Below are 24,727 nucleotides of genomic sequence, written 5' to 3' on the forward strand. Positions count from 1 at the left end.
AGAGGTACCAGGACTGGGAAATGAGTCAGAGATGCCTTGCCTTAGCAGTGCATGGAGGAAGTTCAGAACAGGGAGTGTAACTCATTGCAGGCCAAAGATCATCACTTCTGTCATCTCCAAACTACACCACATGCTTACATTCCGGGTATCTGCTGAGGGCATCAAGGTCCCAAACACCATATCTTTAAATCATTTGGATCCCAGAGGGAAACTAAAATTGCTTGAGAAGGGAAAACACCACACAGGGGACCCATCATTTTTGTAAGTCTTTATTTTTTTTTTAAGTTGCTCCTCCCATAGTAATGCACTGAAAGGCATAACAGTTTATATTGTACAAAGCATTTGAAGAAAGTACCTCAACTTGCCGATTATTTCAAAATGAGATTACAAACAAAAAGAAAACAAATCTGGTTTCTCAATAAAGGCAAAATAATTGAATACAGTCTGTTATTTACTTCTCTCTTTTTAACATAAGGTCGGGAACACTTCATTTTACAAATGGGATTAACATGAACATAACATCGCACAAGCTTGCAAACGACCAGCATAAAATATGGGGTACAGTTTTTAATCAGAAGAATCATGCTTTCATGAAAGAAATTATAATTGTTTATACAACTGAATCAATTTCAGTATTACAAAAACTAAGTTGCATCTATTCATATTTAGTTCATTAAAAAGGAAAACAAAACAACAACAACAAAAAAGGAATGTTAAGAAAAAGCCAAACACCATTTGGCACTCCCATACACAGGTCGAGTCACCTTGGTCCTTGAATTCAGAAAGGGGTGTGCCTCAGACGTCAAAAAGTGGCTGACTAGAACAGTGCTATTTTAATCAACAAACAATAGTTTGCCAACAAATAAATACATGATACACTCAACACACACAAAAATTTTAAAACATTAAAAAACAGTAACATGATTGTCTAAAATTAAGATGTTATTATGAGGATTTGGCAAACATTTTATTAGTGGTACAGCGGTACTGGTAATCAACAGTTACTTCACTGACTTAACCTCTGTGAGTGTGAACATCCATAGTTTACAATATACACAGACCTCTTCCCTAGCTGTCATCAATGCACTTTAGAAGGCAAAAGTTAAGGGGGAACAAGTACTCCTGCTAACCACTTTCTATAAGAATTGTGCATTTCCTCCAACTACTTCCATCTTCAAAGGGTTAAATTACATAAAACTTTAACAAAGAAAAAAATTATGTCTGTAATTCAAAAAGCAACTGTTCCCAATCATGTCAGGTGATCTTGTACAAATGAGAATCCGGTTTCTATGGAGTGTTCATTCGTATCAATGCTGCCATCTCAACTGCCCTTCTCACCCACCCAGCACCCTTTGGCAGGGTGAATTGGAAGATGCCTTCCCCCACTGAGGTTTTTTCATTTTCATTGAATCATTTTGGTCAAATTGATCCTCCAGAAGTCAGCAGCTGTCCTTGCTGTGCAAAACAAAATATTGAGAATAAATAGCTTCCTTTTTTCTTTCTGTCTTTTGTTCTCTTTCATTAATCATTCAGCTTAAGGTCACCAGACTTTAAATGAGTGACCCTTCAGGTTTATAAGGCATTCTGCTCAGCAGTCTTGTAAATAGTTCTATATGAAAGAGCCATGCTACAGTCGGACTTGGTCCCACTCCGGTCAACCTGGGTGATGTCATACATGGCTTATGGACTGGATGGCACTGGACTCCGCTGTAGCCCTTGCCATACTGTGCCACACATTGGAAGAACTGTGGGATGTAGAATGGAGGGACTCCTTGTCGGACAGGGACAACATCATGGCATATGCCTAAGGTAAAAAGGAGAGACTCTGTAAATGGCATTGGAAGAATAAAAAACAATTCTAATTTGAAGAAAATTGTTAGTGAACGTTGGAAAGAGGTGGCAGCCTGAATAGAAGCATCCTTAATGGGTGTGCATGGAATAGGGGACACTTTTTTTTTTTTTCCTTTGGTAAAAACATGTGGTTCTTATTGGTTTTCAATGTCTAAAGACCACAAATATGACACAACTCACAAACAAAAATTAATTATCCAACCTGAGATATCCACAGTGAGTCCTCCCCCAGGGAGCCACAAGCAAATTCATCCATCTCGCATATTTCCCACTCACCAAAAGAGTACTGTGTGTGTATGACGGAAACTGCAAATGCCCAAGGGCTGAAGACCTGTTGTGAGAGAGCGTCCACTAGTGGAGGAAGCAGCCTGCCTCCCACGTTCTGAAACTGAAAGCCTCAAAAGTGAGGTGGCTTCCTTCAAGCCTCCATCTAGATAGAACTGACTGATCTCTGACCTCCAGTAATGTCTTCAGTTCCCCTTAGTGCTTGAAATATCTGCGCAGACTCAACAACCCTGAGAGTGAGGTGCCTCATCAGTTCTGCCGAAAGCTAAAACAAATCATGTGACCCACGGACATCCTTAAGCAACACGTGCTCAGAGCCCTGCCCAGCAGAAGGTGTGCCAAAGTGCTCTGTACGAAGGGTTCATTCTTCCCTGTGCTTGTGCCAGATGCTAAGTAACTGCTGTGAGATTCCCCCCGCCCCCACCGACTGCCAAGCAAAATATTCAAATGAAATGTTTGGTCTTGACTTGCGAGTGAACTTTTCACTGTTGATTTGCTATTGTTGGTCTCATCCATTGCTAAACTTGCTTGTCAAAATGCTGGTGAAGTGGAATCATTAAAGTCCTGCCAAAGACATTCCAGTGTCTGTAAACAAAGACAAATGCCTCTGTTGTTGGACAGAATTTCATCTCTGGAAGTCATGCTGAGACATGCAGCCAGCCTGTGGTTTCTTCCCTCACCATGGCATTTGGTTAGAGAATCTGTCCTTACAGGCTGATTTTGATTTGCTAGGTCACTGCTCTAAATGTACACACTTCACTTTGATATATGCAATTTGCCTTCTGGATCTGAACAAAAATCTCAGGATCCATTTAGCAAACATCTAAGCATGAACTCCACCTGCAGGCACTGCTCTGAGTCCCAGGAAGTCAAAGACAAGTCATACAGAGTCCTGATGCTTTGTCATCGCCTTGTGTGGGTCATTTTACCTCCTGGCCTTTACTTTCCTCACATAAAAAGATGGGAATAGCAATAAATAATAATAGCACTTGCCTCCAATTGTGGACAAATAAGGCAGTAACATGAAGAGCTCAGCTCAGGGTGCATCATGCATACAATACTTATTGTGAACTTAACTTTATTATTTTGCTTGCTAAGAATCTATGGCAAAATGAAACCACAGATATACTGGTCAAGAGTTTTCAGATTCAATTGTTTTAAAAATCATACAGCAATTTTATAAACGTTTTGAACAAAATATCTGAAATGGCAAGTATAAAATATATGCCTTTAGATAATCACAAAGTTACTAAGTCACAAAATTTAGTGCTCAGTATGTATTTGACAGCTAACAAACCACAAAATGAATGAGTGAGCGAAGAAATGAATGAAGAGTAGTGGTATGATAAAGGCATTTTGCACAAAGGTCTTCCCTATAATCAAGCAACAATAAGAAAAAATGAGCTAGGTTTACAAAATGTTAGCATTTCTTTCTTGTGATCCTGTTAGCCTGGCTTGGCAGGACTTTATCTCTTAAGGCTAGTGTTTAGATACACATCTATTATCTACTTCCTTGGGCCCTTTTACTTTCTTTCACAACTGATGGCTTCTAAAGATTTTAGGTATTGTGCATTACAATGACAATTAGTTTGGATAGGATAAGTAAAATAAAAACTAAAAATGAAGAAAACATAGATTCCCAGGCATTTCTGCTTAGCCAGGAGAGAATAGAAAATAAAGAATTTTAATGAATGATGTTAAGCAAAAATGAGATATTTGCTCTACTGGGTTTAATCTTAATATTAAAAACTGAAAAAACTAATTTTTAAATCAACAGAGTCATAGAGAAGAAATGCATACTTATTCAACCACCTTCTCTTACAATGAGGAAATGAGGCCCAGCCACCAACTTTATTTATGACTGAGTAGAGATAGGCTGGAAAAGCCCACAATGTCAAGGCCACCTGCTTTTACTAAGTTCTGAAAGAACGTTCATTTTTCTTATTGCCTTGTATAATATTTTGGATTTGTTTCCTTTTTAATTTTTATTTATTTATTTGAGAGAGTTAGAGAGAGAATGGGTATGCCAGGGCATCCAGCCACTGCAAATGAACTCCAGATGCATGCTCCCCCTTGTGCATCTGGCTTGCATGGGTCCTGGGGAATCAACCCTGGTTCCTTTGGCTTTGTACCTTTTGGCTTTGTACCTTGACTGCTAAGCCATCCCTCCAGCCCCAATATTTTGGATTTTTATTGAATTAAAAGATACTATTTTTTTGTTATACCATTGGTATAATGTTTTCCCATGTATGTTGACATATCAGGACAGATCCTATTAAGACCAGCCAAGAACCTCTCAGCCAGATACAAAATAATTCCTAAATTTATAAGCTAATATGATCACATTGCTATAAATGTCAGACCAATTCCAAAATGTTCCAAGTGAACCAAAAAAATTCAATGCATATGATCAAGAAATGTGATAACAGGAAATTTTGTATTTTTTAATTAGCTGAATGAACAACTTCATTTCATATAGATGTCAAAAATAAAGTATTAACTTCTAATGAAAGAATTGATACTCTAAATTGGTATTTAAAAATCTTTAATTGTGGTAGTTTTGTTGCTGTAGTGTTAATGAAATACTATATATAGAGCCTGACAAAGTTAGTTGTCATTCATCATCAAATAATAAGCATTGATATATCTTCTTTTCAGATCTGTCATAATGAAGGTACAGATTTGGTTTCATCTGATCTTCATATTATTTTTAAATTCTATAATTTAATGAATTACTAATTAACAATGTGGAAAAGGTCACTAGATATAGTAAAAGAAAAACAAATTTAAAAGTCTTAATTAATTTTTATATTTAATTATGGTGACAAAAAAAATACAAAGCTGTTAGAAATTAGTTCTTTGGTAACAAATGTTTGAAAAAAAAAAAAAGGCTTGTAGACTATCTACACTGATATCTATACTGAAATAAAGAAACCGCAAAGTAAAGTAAGGGGACCTCAATGCAAGGTAAGTTTCACCACAGTCACTTCTGAACAAAAATTAAATATGCTGCATTGATTAACTTTTGTGACTGGTCATGAACAGGGTAAAGACAGGGGCATCATGTGAAGCATTTAAGCCTGATTGGCTTTTAGAAGACTGCAGAGTGACAACATCTGCTCTTGTTCGTCAAAGGAATAAGTGAATGGCTTCATGCAAAATGTTGCCATGATGCTATACTGAAGGAAAAATGTACCTGTGATTTGGACTTTCTGTGTAACGGCTGTTTAACCTCCTCTGGCACATGGGAAGAACTAAAAGAAGTCAGCTCAGCTTCACAGTATTGATTATCTTCCATTTTCCTCATTTTGAGGCTATCTGTGAAGTGCCTTATATGATCTAGGGCAGAGAGTCCAGATTTATAGTCTTCCTCTTTATACCTAAAATGAACCAATAGGAAAGCACAGAGATGTTTCTTTTCTTTTCAGTTTGTCTCATAGAATCATTTTCATTTGAAACTTCAACAACTGTCAAACTTCATATTCTAATTTCGATGCAATGTAGCATGCAGCAAGTGTTAGGTCCTTTACGGTATTTATGAATGCTATATCTCAAAACATGCCCCTTTTAATAATGCTAATAACTTAAATAAAGCATATATTTGAGAGTCAGCAACGTGTGGGCAGAGAATCCACACATTTACACTTGTATTTAAGCAAAGTTAATTGTGAAAATATGCAGTCAGCACATTTTATTCTCACAAAAGTTCAATAATCCCATCATTTCACTATTTGGTTGACTTTTTTTTCCATTTCAAATCTATCATCTATAAAATTTAACTGAAAAACATTTGACTGATGATCATGCTAGATTATTGAGTGAATTAGATCATGCTGAAATCTCTATTTTCCTTTGATCTTTATAAAAAGAATCTAGAATTTAAATAATGTACACTTGGATAAGTTTTACTTATACTTCAAGCCATCAGAGCTATACCAACATTGTACATATTTCCTTGAATATTATATTCCTGGCCACCTCATTTTCCTGTATAAAAAACTGACCTATTGCATATGACTTTCTTATGCAAATTTAACTCTTATGATATCTTATACACAAACTCATCATCTGAAAAATTGTTCTGATAGGAGAGCAGAGCGAGAGGTCTGGCCATCGCTTGGGGGACTGCTGCAGATTTTACAGCTTGCAAAATCACAAGGGGCTCACCTCATGGGGGATGTCTTACAACTCATCTCTAGGGCACTGACTTCTTCATAGTCATCCTCAGGGATTCCTTCATCCAAATTACATGTCACTGGCTCCTTTCTGACTTTTCCAGGCATGTCACTGTCTTCATCTTCTTCGTCTAACAAGACCTCATCTTCTACTTCTTCATCATCAAGTAAATCTGAATTTTGGCTGGTCACCAGTGTCTTTTCATCCTTAAAGTGGCTGCCATTCATCCTTTTAAAAGCATTCAAAACAGGTTAAATTATTGATTTAAATTGTAAACATGTGATTAGTTTTATTATCTTCTCCCTGACAAAAGTATAGATACTCCAAACTTACAACCTGAATTTGTATTGTTTATGCCTTATAGCAACCTTGGGAAAATAACATACCTTTGGAAAGGAGCAAACAAAGGAAAAGATAATTGGATGATTATTCAGATTGTAAGTGGAGCCTCTGGCAGAACTGGAAAAACAAGCTGACTCTGATTTCTTATCATGCCTGATAAACAATATTGCTTTATATAATACAAAAGCATACAAATGTTTTCTCTGCATTATGCACTTAATTATCATTTAAGTACCCACCATTTAAAATAATTGATTTCTGGAAAACTGTTATTCATGAGCAATGCTGAAAATAGCTGTACTACATTCACATAAAGTGAATCTAAGGCTTCAAAGACAGTGTGAGAGCAATCACAAAGGAACTTTTGTTATTTACTGTTATGTGATATTGTAGCATTTTCCACTTACACAATCTATACAAGCTTGGAAATAATTGGCAGGTCATTTATTTTTACTATCTCTCTAAATGGTCCTTGATAGTCTGTGAGTATAGAAATTCCTTGTTTCCCCAGAAAACCCCAATAAGGAAATGTACATCTAATTATGTAAAGGAGAAATATTTTATCTTAAAAAGTAATTTGTAGTATTTCTGTTTATGTTTACAAGGACTGTAAAATGTGATCCAAGAGCAATTATAAAAGAAGATATTAGTGACAGTTCCAATTTAATCCATGTCAAGGCATTTATATTCATAAATATAAGATTCAAAAATATAGAAATCTCTTGAGCTTTAAAATGAACATCAAAATATCAAAATACATGTATTTTGGATTCAAGTTTGGTTATAAACTTTAAAAGTTTAATTGTACTGTAAATTAATTATAAATGTTTTAAACAAGGGAATATTTTCTTGAGTTCTCCTTTTTTTTTAGTTTTTTCGAGGTAGGGTCTCACTCTAGCCCAGGCTGACCTGGAATTCACTCTGTATTCTCAAGGTGGCCTCAAACTCATGGCGATCCTCCTACCTCTACCTTTGCCTTCCAAGTTCTGGGATTAAAGGCATGTGCCACTACGCCCGGCTGAGCTCTCCTTTTTTTTTAAAAAAAAAAAAAAAAGATCAGAGAAGCTTCCAAAGTTTAACAAGTTTGTTAGCTTGTTAGCAGTTGAATCATCTAGACATTAATGTATCCTAATTCCTGCCCCATTCAGAAACTATCCATCTTGACTTTCTCCTCTATTTACTAATTCAGAAACTCACAAAAATTTAAAATATTGTTGCAGCCATGTGTACTTTCAAATGAAATGAAACTATATTTTAGACTCTGGACCATCAGGTGTTAATTATCCATTCCCATCACTTTCCTATTAAACACTTAAATTTCCCAAAATAAAATCAATTCATGAACAAAACAATCTTGCATATGACAGTTGCATATAAAAAAATAAATCCACCTGACCAGAAAAAGTAACACCATTATTGACCATATTATAGAATTAATCTATAAATATCTCTTATCAAAGAATGGTGTAAACATATTTTTCACAGATACAAGTTATTATTATTAGTTTCTAGCTATACTGCCAACTTCTTAGCTAGAATGGATCAAAATTACCATTTGCAAATGTGAAAGAATCAGTAGAAGAACAAAAGAGTGCACAGATGAAAATAGAAACATAATGAAGAATACCTATTTGTTAACTATGCTTTAAATGTAGCAATTTATAAGTGATAAATTATTCATCAAAAGTAGCCTGAGAGAAACAGAGGGAGGAAAAATTAGATGACTCAACTTTCTTTTGTGTTTAGACATGTTGAAGCCAGATGTTACAACTATAGAGATGCACAAATCTCTAATTAAAAGCTATAACATTTGAAAAGATGTCTCAGAACTGAAATGCTGTCTTTTATTCAGTATATTCATATCATGTAAATATTATCAAAATCTAATGTGTGCATTGTGTTCCTCACTTGCTCATTTTGTACTTCTGAGGGGCTGCTTCACCTTTCTCACACGTGTGTGCACATGTACACACACACACGCACACATACACACTCATAAAGGGGCAAACAGGAAAAGAGACATGAGCTGTGCAATGATCTTCTTTGAGATTTCTTAGATGGCTAAAAGGATTTTATCTCTCATTTTTCTCAGATACACTTATATAAAACGAAGAACAAGCATAACTATGTTTTATTTTATATTTTTGTAAAACATGTTTATTTGAAGCATGTTTTCATAGAGCATCTAAAATAATTACTTGTAACTATTAGAAACATCAGGAATAGAGTACATTAATAGTGAAATACTTTTTAAATGAAAGTTAATGGAATTTTCATGAACTAATTTAATATTATACTAAAAGTTCTAATGCAGTACTCTCATTTAAAAAGCTGGTTATATTCAGAGAAATATAATTCTCTACATTATATATTTAATTTTAACTTAAAGATAGAAAATCATATCTAATATTTTTTACAAAAATGTTTTACTAACTTACATGCATGATCAAAGTGCTAGGTAAGTGTGAGCTACTATAAGTATCATCAACTTTTTTTTCATATGCTTGATGGTGAGGACACCAGGTCATTAAAAACAAGAAAAGTCATATTCATTGAGGCAAACACACTAGTCCATTTGAGAGGACACAAGCAGTAACAGAATCGTAGTTTAAGTAACCTGTGGCTGGAAATGTAGTTCAGTTGATAAAGTGCTTGCCTAGCATGTTTAAATCCTTGGGTTTGATCTCTAATACACACACAACTGGGCATGATAAGATGCAATTGTAATTCCAACACTGGGGAGGTGGAGAATGAATAGTTCAAAGTCATCCTTCCTACATAGCATGTTCAATGCCAGCCTGGGCTATGAGACTGTGTCTCAAAAAATTAAAAACAATGAAAAAAAAAAAAGCTTAGCATCTATTTTCATATAAAGAGCCAATATAATACTAAAAAATTAACTCTCAAAAGTTTCTATGAAAAGTATAATTGAGTGACACTTAATGTGTATTTCCTATATGAATACATAAATAGCCGGGCATGGTGGCACACGCCTTTAATCCCGGCACTCGGGAGGCAGAGGTAGGATTGCCGTGAGTTCGAGGCCACCCTGAGACTCCATAGTGAATTCCAGGTCAGCCTGGGCTAGAGTGAGACCCTACCTCGAAAAACCAAAAAAAAAAAAAAAAAAAATTATATATATATATATACACACACAGACAAAAAGCAGTGGAAAAGAAATAGTTATATATTACACATATTTGTAATATAATAGTAATTTCTAATGATGGCCAGTGGTAGCTCTATATCTATGATATGTCATTCCTTTGCTGATAAAGTGGCTGACACTTTCTCAGAACGTCATTGTCAGAATCTAAAACTACATGTAAAAGATCCTATATATTTTGACTATGCACTGACTAAATACACGCCATTGGTTTTGGGAGAAGTAGTATTGCCTATTAGTGAAGGCACCAAATGTATTTACACAAACATTTGCTCTTGACATCCCAGAGTTTAAAAAAAAAAGAAAAAAAAAAAAAAACTAGCTATACCTGTCCTCCATGTTTCTGGGGGATTGGCTGCCATGGTTGCTATTTCCAATGAAATTTCGAATTTCTGTGAAGTAAGCATCTTCCTTGTCATCCAGAATTGCACCTGTACTTTCTAGCTCAGAATGAGGAGATGACGTTGCTGTACCTGAATGAAAGAGAAAGCCTTTATGACAAAGATAATCACTCATCTGGCACCTTATTTAGAATCGCACTCCTTGGGAATTTGGGCAAGGCTGTTGTTTTTTTGTTTTGTTTTGTTTTTGTTTTTTTTAAATTATTTATTTATTTATTTATTTGAGAGTGATAGACACAGAGAGAAAGACAGATAGAGGGAGAGAGAGAGAATGGGCGCGCCAGGGCTTCCAGCCTCTGCAAACGAACTCCAGACGCGTGCACCCCCTTGTGCATCTGGCTAACGTGGGACCTGGGGAACCGAGCCTTGAACCGGGGTCCTTAGGCTTCACAGGCAAGTGCTTAACCGCTAAGCCATCTCTCCAGCCCAAGGCTGTTGTTTTAAGACTTGCCCTTTTTGAATATTAATACTAGTAACTTTCAGATGTCAGTATTTCTCCAACTCACCATAATGCTAATGCCCATTAAAATCCCTTTGGAGTATTCAGAACTGTTAAAACCATTATAGTTTCTCAAAGATGTAACTTCTCTTACTAACCTTACTTTATTTCCTTGAACAAATAAACATTCTTATTTATGTAATAACATTGTGAAAGAAAAATTATATATATATATATGTGTGTGTGTGTGTGCACATAATATATGCATATGCATATATATATATGTGTGTGTGTGCATAAGAAACTGTCCTCAATCCTAGTTGCAGTTAGTACATATTTATTGTAATTGTGCTAAGACGTGTTACAAAATAAATGCTGGAAACACATTCATATATTTGCATCCTTATCAATTGTGTTAATTCATGAATCGACTAAACCAGCCAGAAGGCTGGTCCTGTATTAAGAGAATGGTATTAGATCTGCCTTTTAGAAAATAATCTTCAACTTCCTCGTGAAATTAGAATCACAATACCTGGGTCACAGGACAACCTACAGAACTGGCACTTCATTTGTGGCCAAGCATTAAAACCAACATTGGCTTCATACTGCTCATATATCTTTGCCCACACCTATCCAATTTACTACCAATTTAATAGTGCATTATAATTGTCTATATGACAGAAAACAAGAGGTTAAAATTTTCTCTTAGCTTAAAGAATATATAATGTATATTAAAAGATAAGCATTCAACTTTGATAAGTTTTTTTTTTCTTTTTTTCAATGCTGAAGATTTAACCCAGGGTATAAGGTATGCCGGGTAAGCAGTCCATCACTGAACAATATCCCAGCCCCCAACTATTTATATTTTTAGCTTTCTTTTTAATGAACTAACTTTGGTTAAAAAATTACAATAGTTCCTATAAAGGGATATGTAGAATCTATGGCCAGTTTTGAATATTGTGATAGACTTCTATGCCTGAAATATATACTTTCAAACCATGATCATTAGATGTTTGGCTTATCATTTATACTGTTTTTTTATGGTAGAGGAAGAAGTAACAATATAGTTTTCTCAAGGAAAATGAATAGCCTGTACAAATCTATTTATTTTCTTCTCTAAGTCTATACTCAGTTCACATTTTCCTCACTTATTTCCTTGATTCTAAAAACAAATTTCCCAGCTTGGCTCTATATGCATACACCAGAAAATAAATCCTGATTACTTATTGATTATCTAATTTTAAGAAGCTAAAGACTGCTAACATCTACTGGCAGGTTTGCATTAATAAGAGACTATTTCTTTGCCAGTTCCTTTGAACCTAACTTTGTATCAGAATTTATTACAAAGAGAGAACATCTCTAGCATTTGCTGCTGTGAGCATGTCATCTTCTGTCCCTGACCTTCAAAAGAAGTTACTATGGAGATGTTCTCTGCCCAGAATGCCTTCTGAAAAAACAACCATGGTTTCTAGTTTAATCTTCAGAAAGTCTGCCATGCTTATAAGAAATATTGTGTATGGATAGATGGAATGTTCCTATAATTTAGGAAGCTTTGTTTCGCCTGTCTCCTCTGAGCTTCAATCATGTGTGTAGTTGCTTAAGCTTGCCTATTGAGTGAGATAAGTTGAGCAAAATGGAAATAAAACCTAAGCCCCCAGTGTTTAAATTCATTAATAACTGTATCACCTTCATGTCCTAAAAACTCAAAGGAAACTAGGTGTGAACTTCCTCAATAAAGTATGACATTGGGAACAAAGTGGAATCAAAGATGATAATCATATTTCAAACAGTACAAAAAGTCATCATTTCCTCATAATACAATTGATTACCCACCAGACATGTTTCCATTCTCATGTTTCTTTAGGTGTCTGTCTAAATTGGTTTGTTGACCAAAGCACCTGTCACACAAGTGACACTTAAATGGCTTCTCCTTGTTGTGGATATTGCGAACATGTCGCTGCAAGTTAGAGGATATGCTAAATGATCGGTCACAGTATTTGCATCTGAAAAATAAATACAGAAAAGATATTTGTCAGAAAATTAAAATGAATCAAATATCTAAAATTTTATTCATAAAACAACACTTTAGAAAAGGCACATGGAAAAATCTATTCACAAAATAAATTCCAATTTCAATAGACACTGAATTTCTCTTGGGGGAGGGAGTTCGAGGTAGGGTCTCATTCTAGACAAGGATAACCTGAAAGTTAGGATGTAGTTTCAGGGTGGCTTCAAACTCATAGTGACCCTCCTACTTCTGCCTCCCAAGTGCTGGGATTAAAGGGGTGCACCACCTCACCCAGCAACACTGATTAAGAAAAATCCTAACATATTAGTAATTTCTTTGCTTTCTGATTTTTTTTTGTTTATTTTTATTTATTTATTTGAGAGAGACAGAGAGAAAGGCAGAGAGAGAGAGAGCATGGGCGCACCAGGGCCTCCAGCCACTGCAAACAAACTCCAGGCATTTGCGCCCTCTTGTGCACCTGGCTAAGGTGGGTCCTGGGGAATTGAGCCCAGAACCAGGGTCCTTAGGCTTCACAGGCAAGCACTTAACTGCTAAGCCATCTCTCCAGCCCTGCTTTCTTACTTTTGAAGATAAGGTTCAACATTTTAAGTAAATAAATATCGCAAAATTCAGGACATTAAGAAACAGTAGGATTGTTTCATAGACTGCTTAATACAATGCACTTGAATGCTTCCAAAATAAGCATTGAAGAATCTGATGAATTTCTTAACCAAATTCACCTTCTCTGCTACTCATCATAAGAAAACTTCCATCATTTTCCTCAAAGTTCCAATAAACACCCTAAACTCAAAACCTATATAATGTGAAAAATGTAGTTGATACCTAAGACACTGATATTTCCTACCCTATGGTGATTAGGCCTCCATTAAACTTTAAACTATTACAAAAGCAAAGATCTTCATCAAACCTCCTTCCTCTGTTTCCCTTAATTTTCCACTTCTATTTTTATTCAAATGTCAGTGGCAGTCATGAACAAGGTTAATTTCCTTGGAAATCACTTATTATTAGTTGCCTAACTGTTTCTACCCTTTGAGATTAAAAAATACCACAAATTATTTTTAAATTTTTCTTTTTTAAAACTAAAATGTAAAACTTGGAGACCCAACCCCATCTCTGTTCTTGGTGGGGAGAAAAATGGGTTTTATAACTGATGGGATTGCTCTCCACTGAAACTAAAGATAGATTCCATCATCTCTTTGTGAGATTTCATGTGAACATTGCTTAAGAAATAAAAAAGATTGAGATAACTTTCAAGAAGAAAATTTCTAACTTTGTTGCCAGTAAATTCTTAAGTCATTCTTCTATATGTGAAGGGCCCTGGTCCTCACACTCCTGAATGCAGCCTCAAGTTCAAGTGCTCTCCGCCCAGTCACCCCATTCCACGGAGGTGCTTCAGTTCCTATGTCTGACCTCACATGATGCCAGAAGTCTAGTCTAAATTCCTCTTCAATGGGAAACATAAATCTGTTGAATTAGTAATTCTGGCATAGTATCAATTAGCCAACATAAGGAATTTTCTTTAAAAAAAAAAACGGTACTGGTATTATATGATTTCTCATCTTTTGTTTTCTGACATAATAAGGTCTAAGTGAATCCTACATTGGTAACAGTTGTATTTGTTTTTCCTCTGGTTGGAAAACAATGTGCATGGAGTCATGGCTTTCTGTAGTAACTTTGTTTTCATGGCATAAAGCCATGAAAACCATGGGGCATTTAGTGTACTCTTATTGTACTAAGCAAAATAGCCTAGGATACAGTGAAAAAACTTATGCTCTTGTCAAAGAATGTACAAAATACTTTACTCATAACATTTGCTACATGAACCGTGAGGAGAAAGATTTAATCTTGATCACACTTCCACCTTTCTATCTGCAGGCAAAAGGGCTTTTCCAAAGCTTGTAAATACGTCAGATGGAAAAGATGTTTTAACCAATAATCAGTTGATGACTCTGTTGCTAATATCTGGGCCAGAAGGGTGAGTACTCTAAATTTTAAAAATTCTTCCACTGTACTCCAATCAACTGGTAAGGGGTTAAAAGACAACTCAGAACAGTACTGTTTCAAAAAAAATTCTCAACTTGTACAAATATGTCAATCATGAGCCTTCTTAGTGACTGCATGTAGGTACAGGAGACAAAGAAGATGTGAAATGATATGAGATAAAAACCCTGAAGTGAGAACTCCAGGACTGGATTTTAATTCTGTCTATGTTATTACTAGAATTTACAGTAAACAGAATTTACATGTCTATTATTAATATTTTGTTTTTAGCATTGTGAAATAGGAGGCCAGAACCAATCATTGTTTAAGATCTCCTGCTATGCCTGATTCTGGTTTGTGTATTTTTAAATACACATAGGCTAATAGCACCATTTATAAAGTACTATAAAAGTGATACATTCAAGTACAAAGAAGAAGTAAAATGAGCATGAAATAACAGTTGTATACTGAAACCCACAGCCATAACATTATTAGTGTAATTTTTTTTCTTCTCAAGCAAAACTCCTGGAAGATGGAATATTTCCCTAAAAGGAAATTATCAAAAGCTTCCCATCATTCTACCTCTTGGAATTCTATTATATCAACTGCATTCTGTCATGTATAAAATGGAAGTGACATTCGTGACTAGTAATTTGCAAAATATGTAGGAAATCAATGAATTTAAGAAAACAGTGACATTCTGAATTGAAACCCCTCTAGTTTTCTCCTAAACTTTCAATTATCTTCAAATGAGCACTGGCCTGCCCATGTTCTCATTCTTGTATGTAAAAAATAAATAAATGAAAATAAAAAGCAATGAAACCAGATAAGTAATTTATTTATTTTAAGGAAATAAGTATGTGTTCAGATCAAAATAATTTTACCCATATGCACTGCATAAGAATTTCAAAGGAGAGTGAAACTATGATATTACTTCAGATAAAAACTATTCACTCTTGGAAAAATGCTTTTAGTAATGAATATTGTATTTTGAAACTGGATAGGGTTATGCTGCTTATTTCCATGAAAGAAATGACATTATAATTAGATGAGTCCTAGGCTTCATTTGACTAATTTTGACATATAACAGAGTAAGCTAGAGGGTACTTTATTTAGGAAATTATTGATAGAATTGTTCTGTTTCCTATGATATAGGCCATTTTATCTGTTCTATCTCCAGACCATACTGCTTTCTTTCTCCTAAGGTTTAAGTTTTCTTGTTTTTATTTCCTTAAACCTCCTGCTTGGAACCAGTGGACACTGGCTTAAACTGTAAAAACAAAGTATCCTAGGATTGTTAATTCCTAGCAGAGATTCATGGCTTGGCTAGGGAAAACTGGATTGCTATGATTTTTGTCAGTTAAGAGAGTAATTATATTGAGAAGAGTGAGTACTAAAGTAACAAAAGAATTTAAAATGCTAAATCCTTCGAAATGCTTATTCTCTACTAGACTTTGTCTTAGAACATTTAAACAAAGAGATGGAAAGCCTCATTTGAAGAAATTACGATCCTTTTAATTTTCATTCTAGCAATTAGACCAATCTTCCATGAGTTAAAATTAAATATGTATCTTCAGACAAGCACAAAATAGCTTCTTATAACATCATAGTTAGATCTATATTGTTTACTTTATAATATTTACAAAGATTTAAAAAAAAAAAAAAAAGGATTGTCAAACCTGTAAGGCTGCTCTCCTGTGTGAGTTCTCAAGTGCCGTGTTAGGTTCGCAGACCTTGGAAAAATCTTGCCACAGTATCTATTGTGAGAAGATGTTTATATGAGAAAGTCAGCACAGTCGGCTTTATTTCACTCTAGCCACATAGCAGCCAGATGCTTACTCTTGACTTAATTAGTCTTGCATGGAACTCATATGTCTTTGGTATTTAAAGTTTGCAACAAAGCCATTCTTAAGATATAAATAACTCTGCAAATAAAGCCTATGCTACAAGATCAGACTGAATTTGCTTATGCATAAGCAAGCAGCTTATGAAAATGGACTTCAGCCTGGATGACCATCATTCTCCGCTCTTACTGACTTCATATCTTTACACTCAGAAAATGGATCCAGACAAAGGAATTTAAAAAAGAAAGGAGTGTCTATGATTGAGTTAGTATAAAAACATTTGAAATATTTTAACTCGTTTTAAAAGGCAGACAAAGTGACAACTCCCAATACAGTGAGTAGTACCAGAGCAGACAAGACTCTACAACTTCATTCATCTCACAAAACTTTTCTGGAAAGAGACAATTGGTCCAAAAAGCAGATAAATTGATATGCCTGAGTCAGGTAGTACAAATTTTTGAAGACAATTGAGAAATTATAATTTAATTTAAAGATCACAATCTTAAAAAATTACAAAACCACAAATATAAAACAAGCTTTACTCTTTACTGATGAGTATCAAAAGATCTATTAGCTAGTTTTCTTCACTTATGGACCTGATTTATCCTTCACGGATGGCTTTATTCAAACTCAACACCATGACAATTAATGAATGTACACTTGGGGACTGTAGTGTTTTTACCTTTGGGTAAAAATAATTAACTGTGAAGGAAAATTCATAAATATCAAAGTGAGACAAGTAGATAGCATTTGGACTGTTTCCAACCTCATTTATCACAACCAAATGTTCTCTGTTAAAATTCTTGTTTAATATTTTTTTAAAAAAACACTATTTTTCTGTCTTCCTAAATAAGGAGTACTTTGAAGTATGCTATCATGGTGGTGATTAGTCATCCAATCAAGAATAATTTCTAGAATCAACAACAGGGTCTTTTGAAATCAGAGGGAGAGATTTGGGGAGAGTCAACCAAAATGATCTTTGCTCTTACCTGCAGGTGTAGCGCTCTTTCCCTTTCCGCAGCAGGTTCTCTGGAAGGGCGTTAGGAGGTGCTCTAAAGTTGAACATCGAGGGCACCGACTGCAGAAGTTCACTTGCCTCAGGCTTCAGAGCACTAAAACTTTCTAGCTTTTCTGCCATGTTTTCAATAGCTGACATCTGAAAGGCATACACATGGACCATGAAGGCACTGGCATCTTTTGCTCTACCATAATCTCTGGCAAATCAAAAACATGATTAAAAAAAAAGCATAAAATCATCTACATGCAATCGGTTTGAAAAGAATTACAATATTAAACAATGAGATAATGGATTTGGTAAATGAAGATAGGTAAACTTCTTGCCTAAGACTTTGGGTAGACTATTTTATAATACATGATTGAGCAATAAAATACTCAAAAATGATAACAAAGACAAATTAACATTAAATTGACATTTGAATTTAATTAAGATTATGTTATGGATAGCAATGGTAAGATAGACATTTTAGGAAAAGGTAATAAAGAACATGAGATCTATGTTGTCCTATGAGAAACCTCATAGTAAGAAACATCAAGTGTTCCAAATGTAGACCTTAAGCAAAAATGCATATAATCTAAGCAGAAAAAAATGTATAAAAAGGATATTGCTTAAGGCTATATAAAATTAGTGTCTGGACAGTCCCAGATTTTAGTGGGATCCTGTAAAAGAATTTTGATGAAATGTTAATTTGTCCTGAGCAAAGATTGAGTTTAAATAATAGCTCATTATTTGTTAAAATAATATCATGTACATATCATTATGTGTACATTATAAAACAAGGGAAAGATTCACACACTCATACTCATAGTTAATATCTTGCCTAACTGTAACAATTTTAATTATTTTGCTTATAAATTTCTATCCCCTGAAACATATATGTGCAAAAGTTGGAATTAGAAGATGGCATTTACTTTTAAACTAAGCTGATAGTCTATGGTTAGAGGGACTATCTTTTCTGCAACCTTCCCAAAATGTTTCCTTTTCTTAGTGCTCACATTTTATTTAGATGTTATTTACAACCAATTTTTAAGTAGACAAGATCAACTCTATCTATCCTGTTAAATGAACTCACTCACCCTGCATTTTGTTCTTGGGTTATTATATCAGTAAGATAAGACCTCCCAGGTTCTATATACCTCCTATACATTTCTCAAAGAGCTAGGATAGCAGACAGCAGGGACCTAGATGATAACAATGTCAAACTCAAACAACTGGTCAACACTAGAGATTAATTCTTTTGCTGATGAGACATCAAAACAAGATGGAGCTGCAAGCTCACATTAAAAATAAAGTTCGATATTTCTTACTCAAGAGATATAGATAGATATAGATGTAGATATAGATATAGATGTCTGTAAATTCCAGAGTTTGATGGAATATCATTAACTGCTTAAACTAAAGCAAAAAAAAAAAAAGCTTAGCAGAATGGCTCAAACATGATTATCTTCTCACAAAGGGAATATTGTATGCTTGATTCTTCAAATGACTATTCATGTTCTAGTTAGCTCTCTTTCTTTTCTCTTTATCCTGAAACCTGCCCTCTCATTTCATGCCTGGACTCCTAATGCTAGCTACAAATTGCAATGTACAGGGTAGCATTGCCAATTTGCCAAGTGTCTTTCATCAAACACAGTGCAAAAAAATTCTCAGAGGAAAGTCAAGATACATTTACTTGTCAGACAACAAATGTGAATGCATTGGGAGGCAGTAAGGGCTATAAGCTCAAGGGTTTGATTCATAATCACTCAGCTGCTAAAACATTCTCCACAGATGCAAGTGGACAGCACATTTGTCACTATGAAGGATTTTGACACATACTGATCACAGGGCAAAGATATGGAATGATGATGCAGCAGGGAGAGGCAGGAGGAAATTCTGTAGAATATAGCCATTATCCCCTCCTTGCCATAGATTTAACATGTTTACATTATTTATTAAAAATCAATCCATAAATGGTTTGTAATACTTTTATTTGCATTTGTTCTTTCTAATTTTCCTTTGCAGAAAATCATTTTGATAATCCATCTACCATGGAATAAATTGTCTGAGTGAAAAATGACCTCTAGTCTTCAAGCTGATTAGCAATAATAAGAAAGGGGAAAGGTTAAGATAATCTCACACATTATAAAGCAGAATAGTAAATATGGGGTGATGATTATAAATGTTTTATTTATGTACATTTAATATTTGGATAAAGCTTCATTATACAGCAATTTCAAATGATTTGGGTGTCCAACCTGCTCATGCCCTTGGTTGTCTGAAGCAGTGTATCTTATAGAAACACTTTTTTCTTTTACATGGAAAATAGCCTACTCATGACTATTATTATTCTCAGCTTTCATCTCTAGCACACATAAACTACAAGTTCTTCAAGTTACTTGAGAGCAATTGGCTGTTGAGAAATGTGCCTTGCTTTAGTAGCTGCTAATAGCAAACTCCCGTTGAAGAAAGATATCTGTGATTATTTTCCCTCAAACGGTTTCCATTTGGGAAGCCAATGAAGAAATGAAAAAGTATATTATGGGCTCTATGGCTACATAATTTGGTCCTTAACAATGGAGGAAAACAATGGCAATTACCACAGGCCTCAAGTTGGTTTGTGGAGTCAAATGCAAAAAAAGGGTAACAATGAAATGGAGTATAAAGAAAAAGAAGAAAAGAAGATGGGAAGTGGAAAGGCGGTAGCTATAAATACTACACACACCTACTTTCTGTCTGCCCTGTTAGTAATCACTAAAGAAACATGCTTTTATTGTATACTTTTCTTTTTCCTAAGATTTTTCTCTTGTAGCACCTGACCTCAGTTGGAAAGAATAAATGCACTTGTTAGAAAAAAGTAACTTACAGGACTGGAAGGAACACTTAGTGGTTAAGGTACATGCTGTGAAGCCTAAGGGCCCAGGTTCTATTTCCTAGTACCCAGATAATCCAGATGCAAAAGATGGTGCATGAGTCTAAAATTTCTTTGCAGTGGCTAGAAGCCTTGGTGCACCTATTGTCTCTCTATGTGCACCTATTTTCTCTCTATCTGCCTCTATCTATGTCTTCCTCTCTCGCCCAGATAAATAAAGAAAAGTAACTTAGATATCTGCCAGTTGGGTAGGCTAGTAATGCTGCAATGTCAACCATAGTCTTTATCTTCCATTGAGGGATTAGATAAGTCATATGTATAAGTCAAAGCCTCAACTTTTTCATTCTTTTAAAAAATATTTTATTTTATTTATTTGTTATAAAAAGAGGCAGACAGAAGAGAGAAAGAGAGAGAGAGAAAGAGAGAGAGCGAGCAAGTGAGCACCAGGGTCTCCAGCCACTGCAAACAAATTCCAGATACATGCACCACCTTGTGCATTTGGCTTACTGGGGAATCAAATCTGGATCCTCAGGCTTTGCAGGCAAGCACCTTAACCACTGATCTCCATCCCTCAATTTTCTCTTTCTACCTGGTCTGACTCATACATGTCTTTCCAGAAATAACACACATTTTTTATAGAAGTAATACATTTTGTTATTTATTTTAAAGCATGTCTTGGTATTTTTTAAAATCAAGAGAAGCTTAAATGGATAAAAGAGAATCTAAGCATATATTGTTTGTAAAAAAAAAAAAAAATCCAATAAGAAAAGCGGTATGTAATACAGTAAATAGTAATCTACTGAGAATGGGGAAAATAAATGGGAGAAATCATTCATCATGTATTTTAGTAATATATTGCCATGCAACCCATTAATGTCTTAGGGTAATCTAGAATCAGTAAATAATTTTTTTTCCTATGGAGCAGTAACTTTTATCTACACATATATAATAGTTGCTGATAATATCTGTGGCCAGATGTCTGGAAGAGGAAGTTGTTTTACCCCCATCTAGTCCCCAAGAGGCTATTAACTTTATACTGACGCAAACTAATATTCAGGCACAATTCCCTAGCTTGTACCAAAAAAAAAAAAAAAAAAAAAAAAAACTATGTAGCTATGTCTCTAGTTCAATAAAGTTAGTATTTTTTAAAACATTTTGCAGGCAGTATCTCATCAACTCAGACCTAAGCACTTAGTTTAACATTTATTATGTGGAAGCTAACTATTGATGACATGAAAAAGTTTCTCATTAAAACTATTAAAGTAACAACCTGATTACATAAAATGATCTGTCCAACTGCACTATGAATTATGTGGACTAATGATTCCCAATTAGATTACACATGGCTTTATCATAAAATAACTAGCTATTCATAAATAACTTATGATGGGAAAGTTTGTGGGTTTGATAGCTTTCTATATTTATTCACTTGATAAGCTTGAGAAATCTCAAAATCCTGGATATTTGAGGGGGAAGTAAATATTAATATTTATATTTATCTTGCTTCATGTACCATCATAACATTCAGAAGTCATCCTTGCAAAACCACATTGAGTTTATTTACCACTAAAAATTTAAGACTATCTCTTCAATATTTGTCACAAATAACTGTTTTATACTACAAATGCAAATCACAGCCCTAGAAACACTGACTCAATGGAAGCAAAGTGTTTCCCAACATTGTGCTGATAGTTAGGAATGAGATTCTAACTTAGAATCTACAGTGGTTTTGTGAGTTGGTACAACACTAGGTCATGTGTATAGGTGTCTAACACCATGACTTTCAAGCAGCTGATGACATAACTGCATGAGACCTGGATCAGACCTCTACCAGGGAAAGCAGAGGGAGAATCCTGGAGATGTAAGCCAGGATAATTGAAACAATACTGCACCAATTACACAACTAACAGCTTAGTTTATATAATGCTGCACTTTGTTCTCTTTCTCCATACCTTCCATAACTAATTTAATATTTTAAATAAATAGACTTATTCCTTAAAGTTATGTTCATAATAAGAAAAAAATCACAATCAATGGCATATTCCACAATAAATAAGATGGAGGAAGTTCTAGCAAATAAAAGCAAACATCAGATAAGGAAAATAGGTAGCTGTTAATGTGTTCCAACTAAATTCATAGATAACTATGTTATGGCATAAAAAAGACACCTGATCCAGACATGGTGGCACATGCCTTTAATGCCTGCACTTCTGAGGAGGATCATTGTGATTTGGAGGACACCCTTGAGACTACATAGTGAATTCCAGGTCAGCATTGGCTAGAGTGAAACCATAACTGAAAATATAGAAAATTTAAAAAAATAAAAGGATATCTAAACTACATCCCAAGATTTTCCTTAATCCTAAGAAATAGGTATAATTTTGAGTGAACTAAATATTTGTACATTTTGAGATACCTTGTTATTTCTATTCACCAACTTTTGTTTGAAGGTGAATATAAACATGCAGGATCCTTCATATCCTAAGTTCTTTTTGAATAAAAGGCAAGAAATATTTTCTCTAGTATCATTAACTGAAACTGGCTGTGTCTGGCAGTAGCAACTGAAAGTGAAAGAAAGTGATCCTCAGTTCTACTTAGCTATGGAATCTAGACAGTTCATCTTATGGCTGTCTCCACAGTTGCAAGACAAATTTCTATCTTGGGATATATGGGTGAGAACTGCATTGTCATCCTGGTTCCACACTTAAGCTTGGGTATTATATTGCACGTGGCTTTATCAATATCATCTTGAATAGTTATCTCCTAATAATGGTTGTCTCCATGTAATAACATATTTAAAGCATCCTTTAGCAACATGCTCCCAGGTATCCATAAAGATGCTTACATCAAACTATGATTGTGTGGAATGGGTCAAATTGAGCAAAAAAATCATTCCATCAACCATTTATAGATCACTACATATCCAATTATATCAAAATTAGTATGCCGCTTGATAATGCAGGGAAATTATCTGCTAACTTTAAACATTTAGTGGAAAGGGACTCAGAATTCTTTAAGTCCATTCAGCAATTTAGAAAGTAAACTGTTTTATATTTAATGCTCTATATTACTTTAGTCAAAAACATAAGTAAGAAACTTACCCAAGTTCTCTGATCAGGCAGTTGGAACTGGGAGCAAAATTGAAACAAAAACAGAAAATTACTTCTGGGTTGGTCTCTTTATTGCAACCTATCCTTTGAGAAATTAACATTTATGCTAATAGTAATTTTTGCTCATCTTGTAACTATACCTTGAGTCAAAGCCTTGGAAATTAAAATTAAATATTTTATAGCACTATTGACTTTCCTCTATTACCTAAAATAAATTTTGTAATCAAGATTATATGGTTTTGCTTATGAAAAAAAAGCTAATTGCTACCAGTCCTGAACTATAGCAAAGTAGATACTTCCTTTTGTGTGTGCTATAACCTACTGTATGTTATCCCTAGATTTTGTTTTAATATGTAAACATTAGAAAAATTTCTCTATAGTGTTAATAAAAAAAACATGACATATATTGAAATATTTACATAATAAGAAAGCTTGTAGAAATTCACTGCTTAACAATAGGGAACTCAGACCATTTTTAGTCAGAACACAAGGATTTCAATGAAGAGAATTAAAAAGCTATGGATTTATGGCAATTTATGTTAGTATTCAGTGGAGAAAACTTCAGTAGGTTAAAAGTTTTTCCATGAACATAAAGATTGATCCCTTAGCAATAAGATTGTCCCCTTAGCAGTAGCATTTTGCTGGGGACATATATCATGCTTCTACGTATTTGATCATCTTCAGTTAGGGAAACTTATAACAACAGACAACAGTTGTTTAAAGCAAAATAGAATATAAATGGTAAATGACTTGTGTGGTTTTCATATCAATATATAATTGACAAGTTGAAAAACATATCCCTTGTTCCTTGGATCATCTTAACAGAATAATCAGGCTATATATGTAGAAAAAGTACCATAAGTGAATGAGAAAAGACAGAAACACAAGTAAAAAAGAGTCTTTATTGCAGCTTATAGGAAGTCAAACCCTTGAACAAATCATGAACAATGACCAAAAATAGTATTGAAGGAATAAGAAAATAAAATTAAAGAATTATAGCCACTTTATAATGGTATAATAGCCAAAAATTTTCATATATGCTCAAATGAGCTATCAGTGTGAAAATCCCAAAAGAAATAAATGGAATGGGATGTTCCATAGGGTTCACACAGTTATGGGTCCCCTCTAATTTATCTCTTTATGGCCATCCTCTTTTTTGCAAAATTATAATTTAAACTAAAGCACCACAGATAATTTTCAACTGTGTTTCCAAGGGGAGCCTCCATGGTGCTTAT

General features: G+C 34.5%; 1 protein-coding gene across 10 annotated transcripts in view; it reads right to left on the minus strand.

Moving 5' to 3' along the window:
- Window positions 1-253: 253 nt before the first annotated feature.
- Mecom (MDS1 and EVI1 complex locus) overlaps window positions 254-24,727 on the minus strand; it is an 806,791-nt gene continuing 782,317 nt past the window's right edge. For 6 of the 10 annotated variants that reach the window (XM_045161392.1, XM_045161386.1, XM_045161394.1 and 3 more), the window contains 8 exons: window positions 23,484-23,510; window positions 17,503-17,669; window positions 16,349-16,426; window positions 12,494-12,663; window positions 10,149-10,293; window positions 6,304-6,540; window positions 5,333-5,516; window positions 254-1,804 (listed from right to left, as the gene is read on the minus strand). In XM_045161392.1, the coding sequence (XP_045017327.1) occupies window positions 1,670-1,804; window positions 5,333-5,516; window positions 6,304-6,540; window positions 10,149-10,293; window positions 12,494-12,663; window positions 16,349-16,426; window positions 17,503-17,669; window positions 23,484-23,510 (1,143 nt within the window). In that variant the 3' untranslated portion in view covers window positions 254-1,669. The remainder of the gene's footprint in view (window positions 1,805-5,332; window positions 5,517-6,303; window positions 6,541-10,148; window positions 10,294-12,493; window positions 12,664-16,348; window positions 16,427-17,502; window positions 17,670-23,483; window positions 23,511-24,727) is intronic. The other 4 variants (XM_045161395.1, XM_045161388.1, XM_045161387.1 and 1 more) reach the window with 2 other exon arrangements.

This window comes from Jaculus jaculus, chromosome 11 (assembly GCF_020740685.1).
Source record: "Jaculus jaculus isolate mJacJac1 chromosome 11, mJacJac1.mat.Y.cur, whole genome shotgun sequence".
Classification (NCBI taxonomy): Eukaryota; Metazoa; Chordata; class Mammalia; order Rodentia; family Dipodidae; genus Jaculus; species Jaculus jaculus.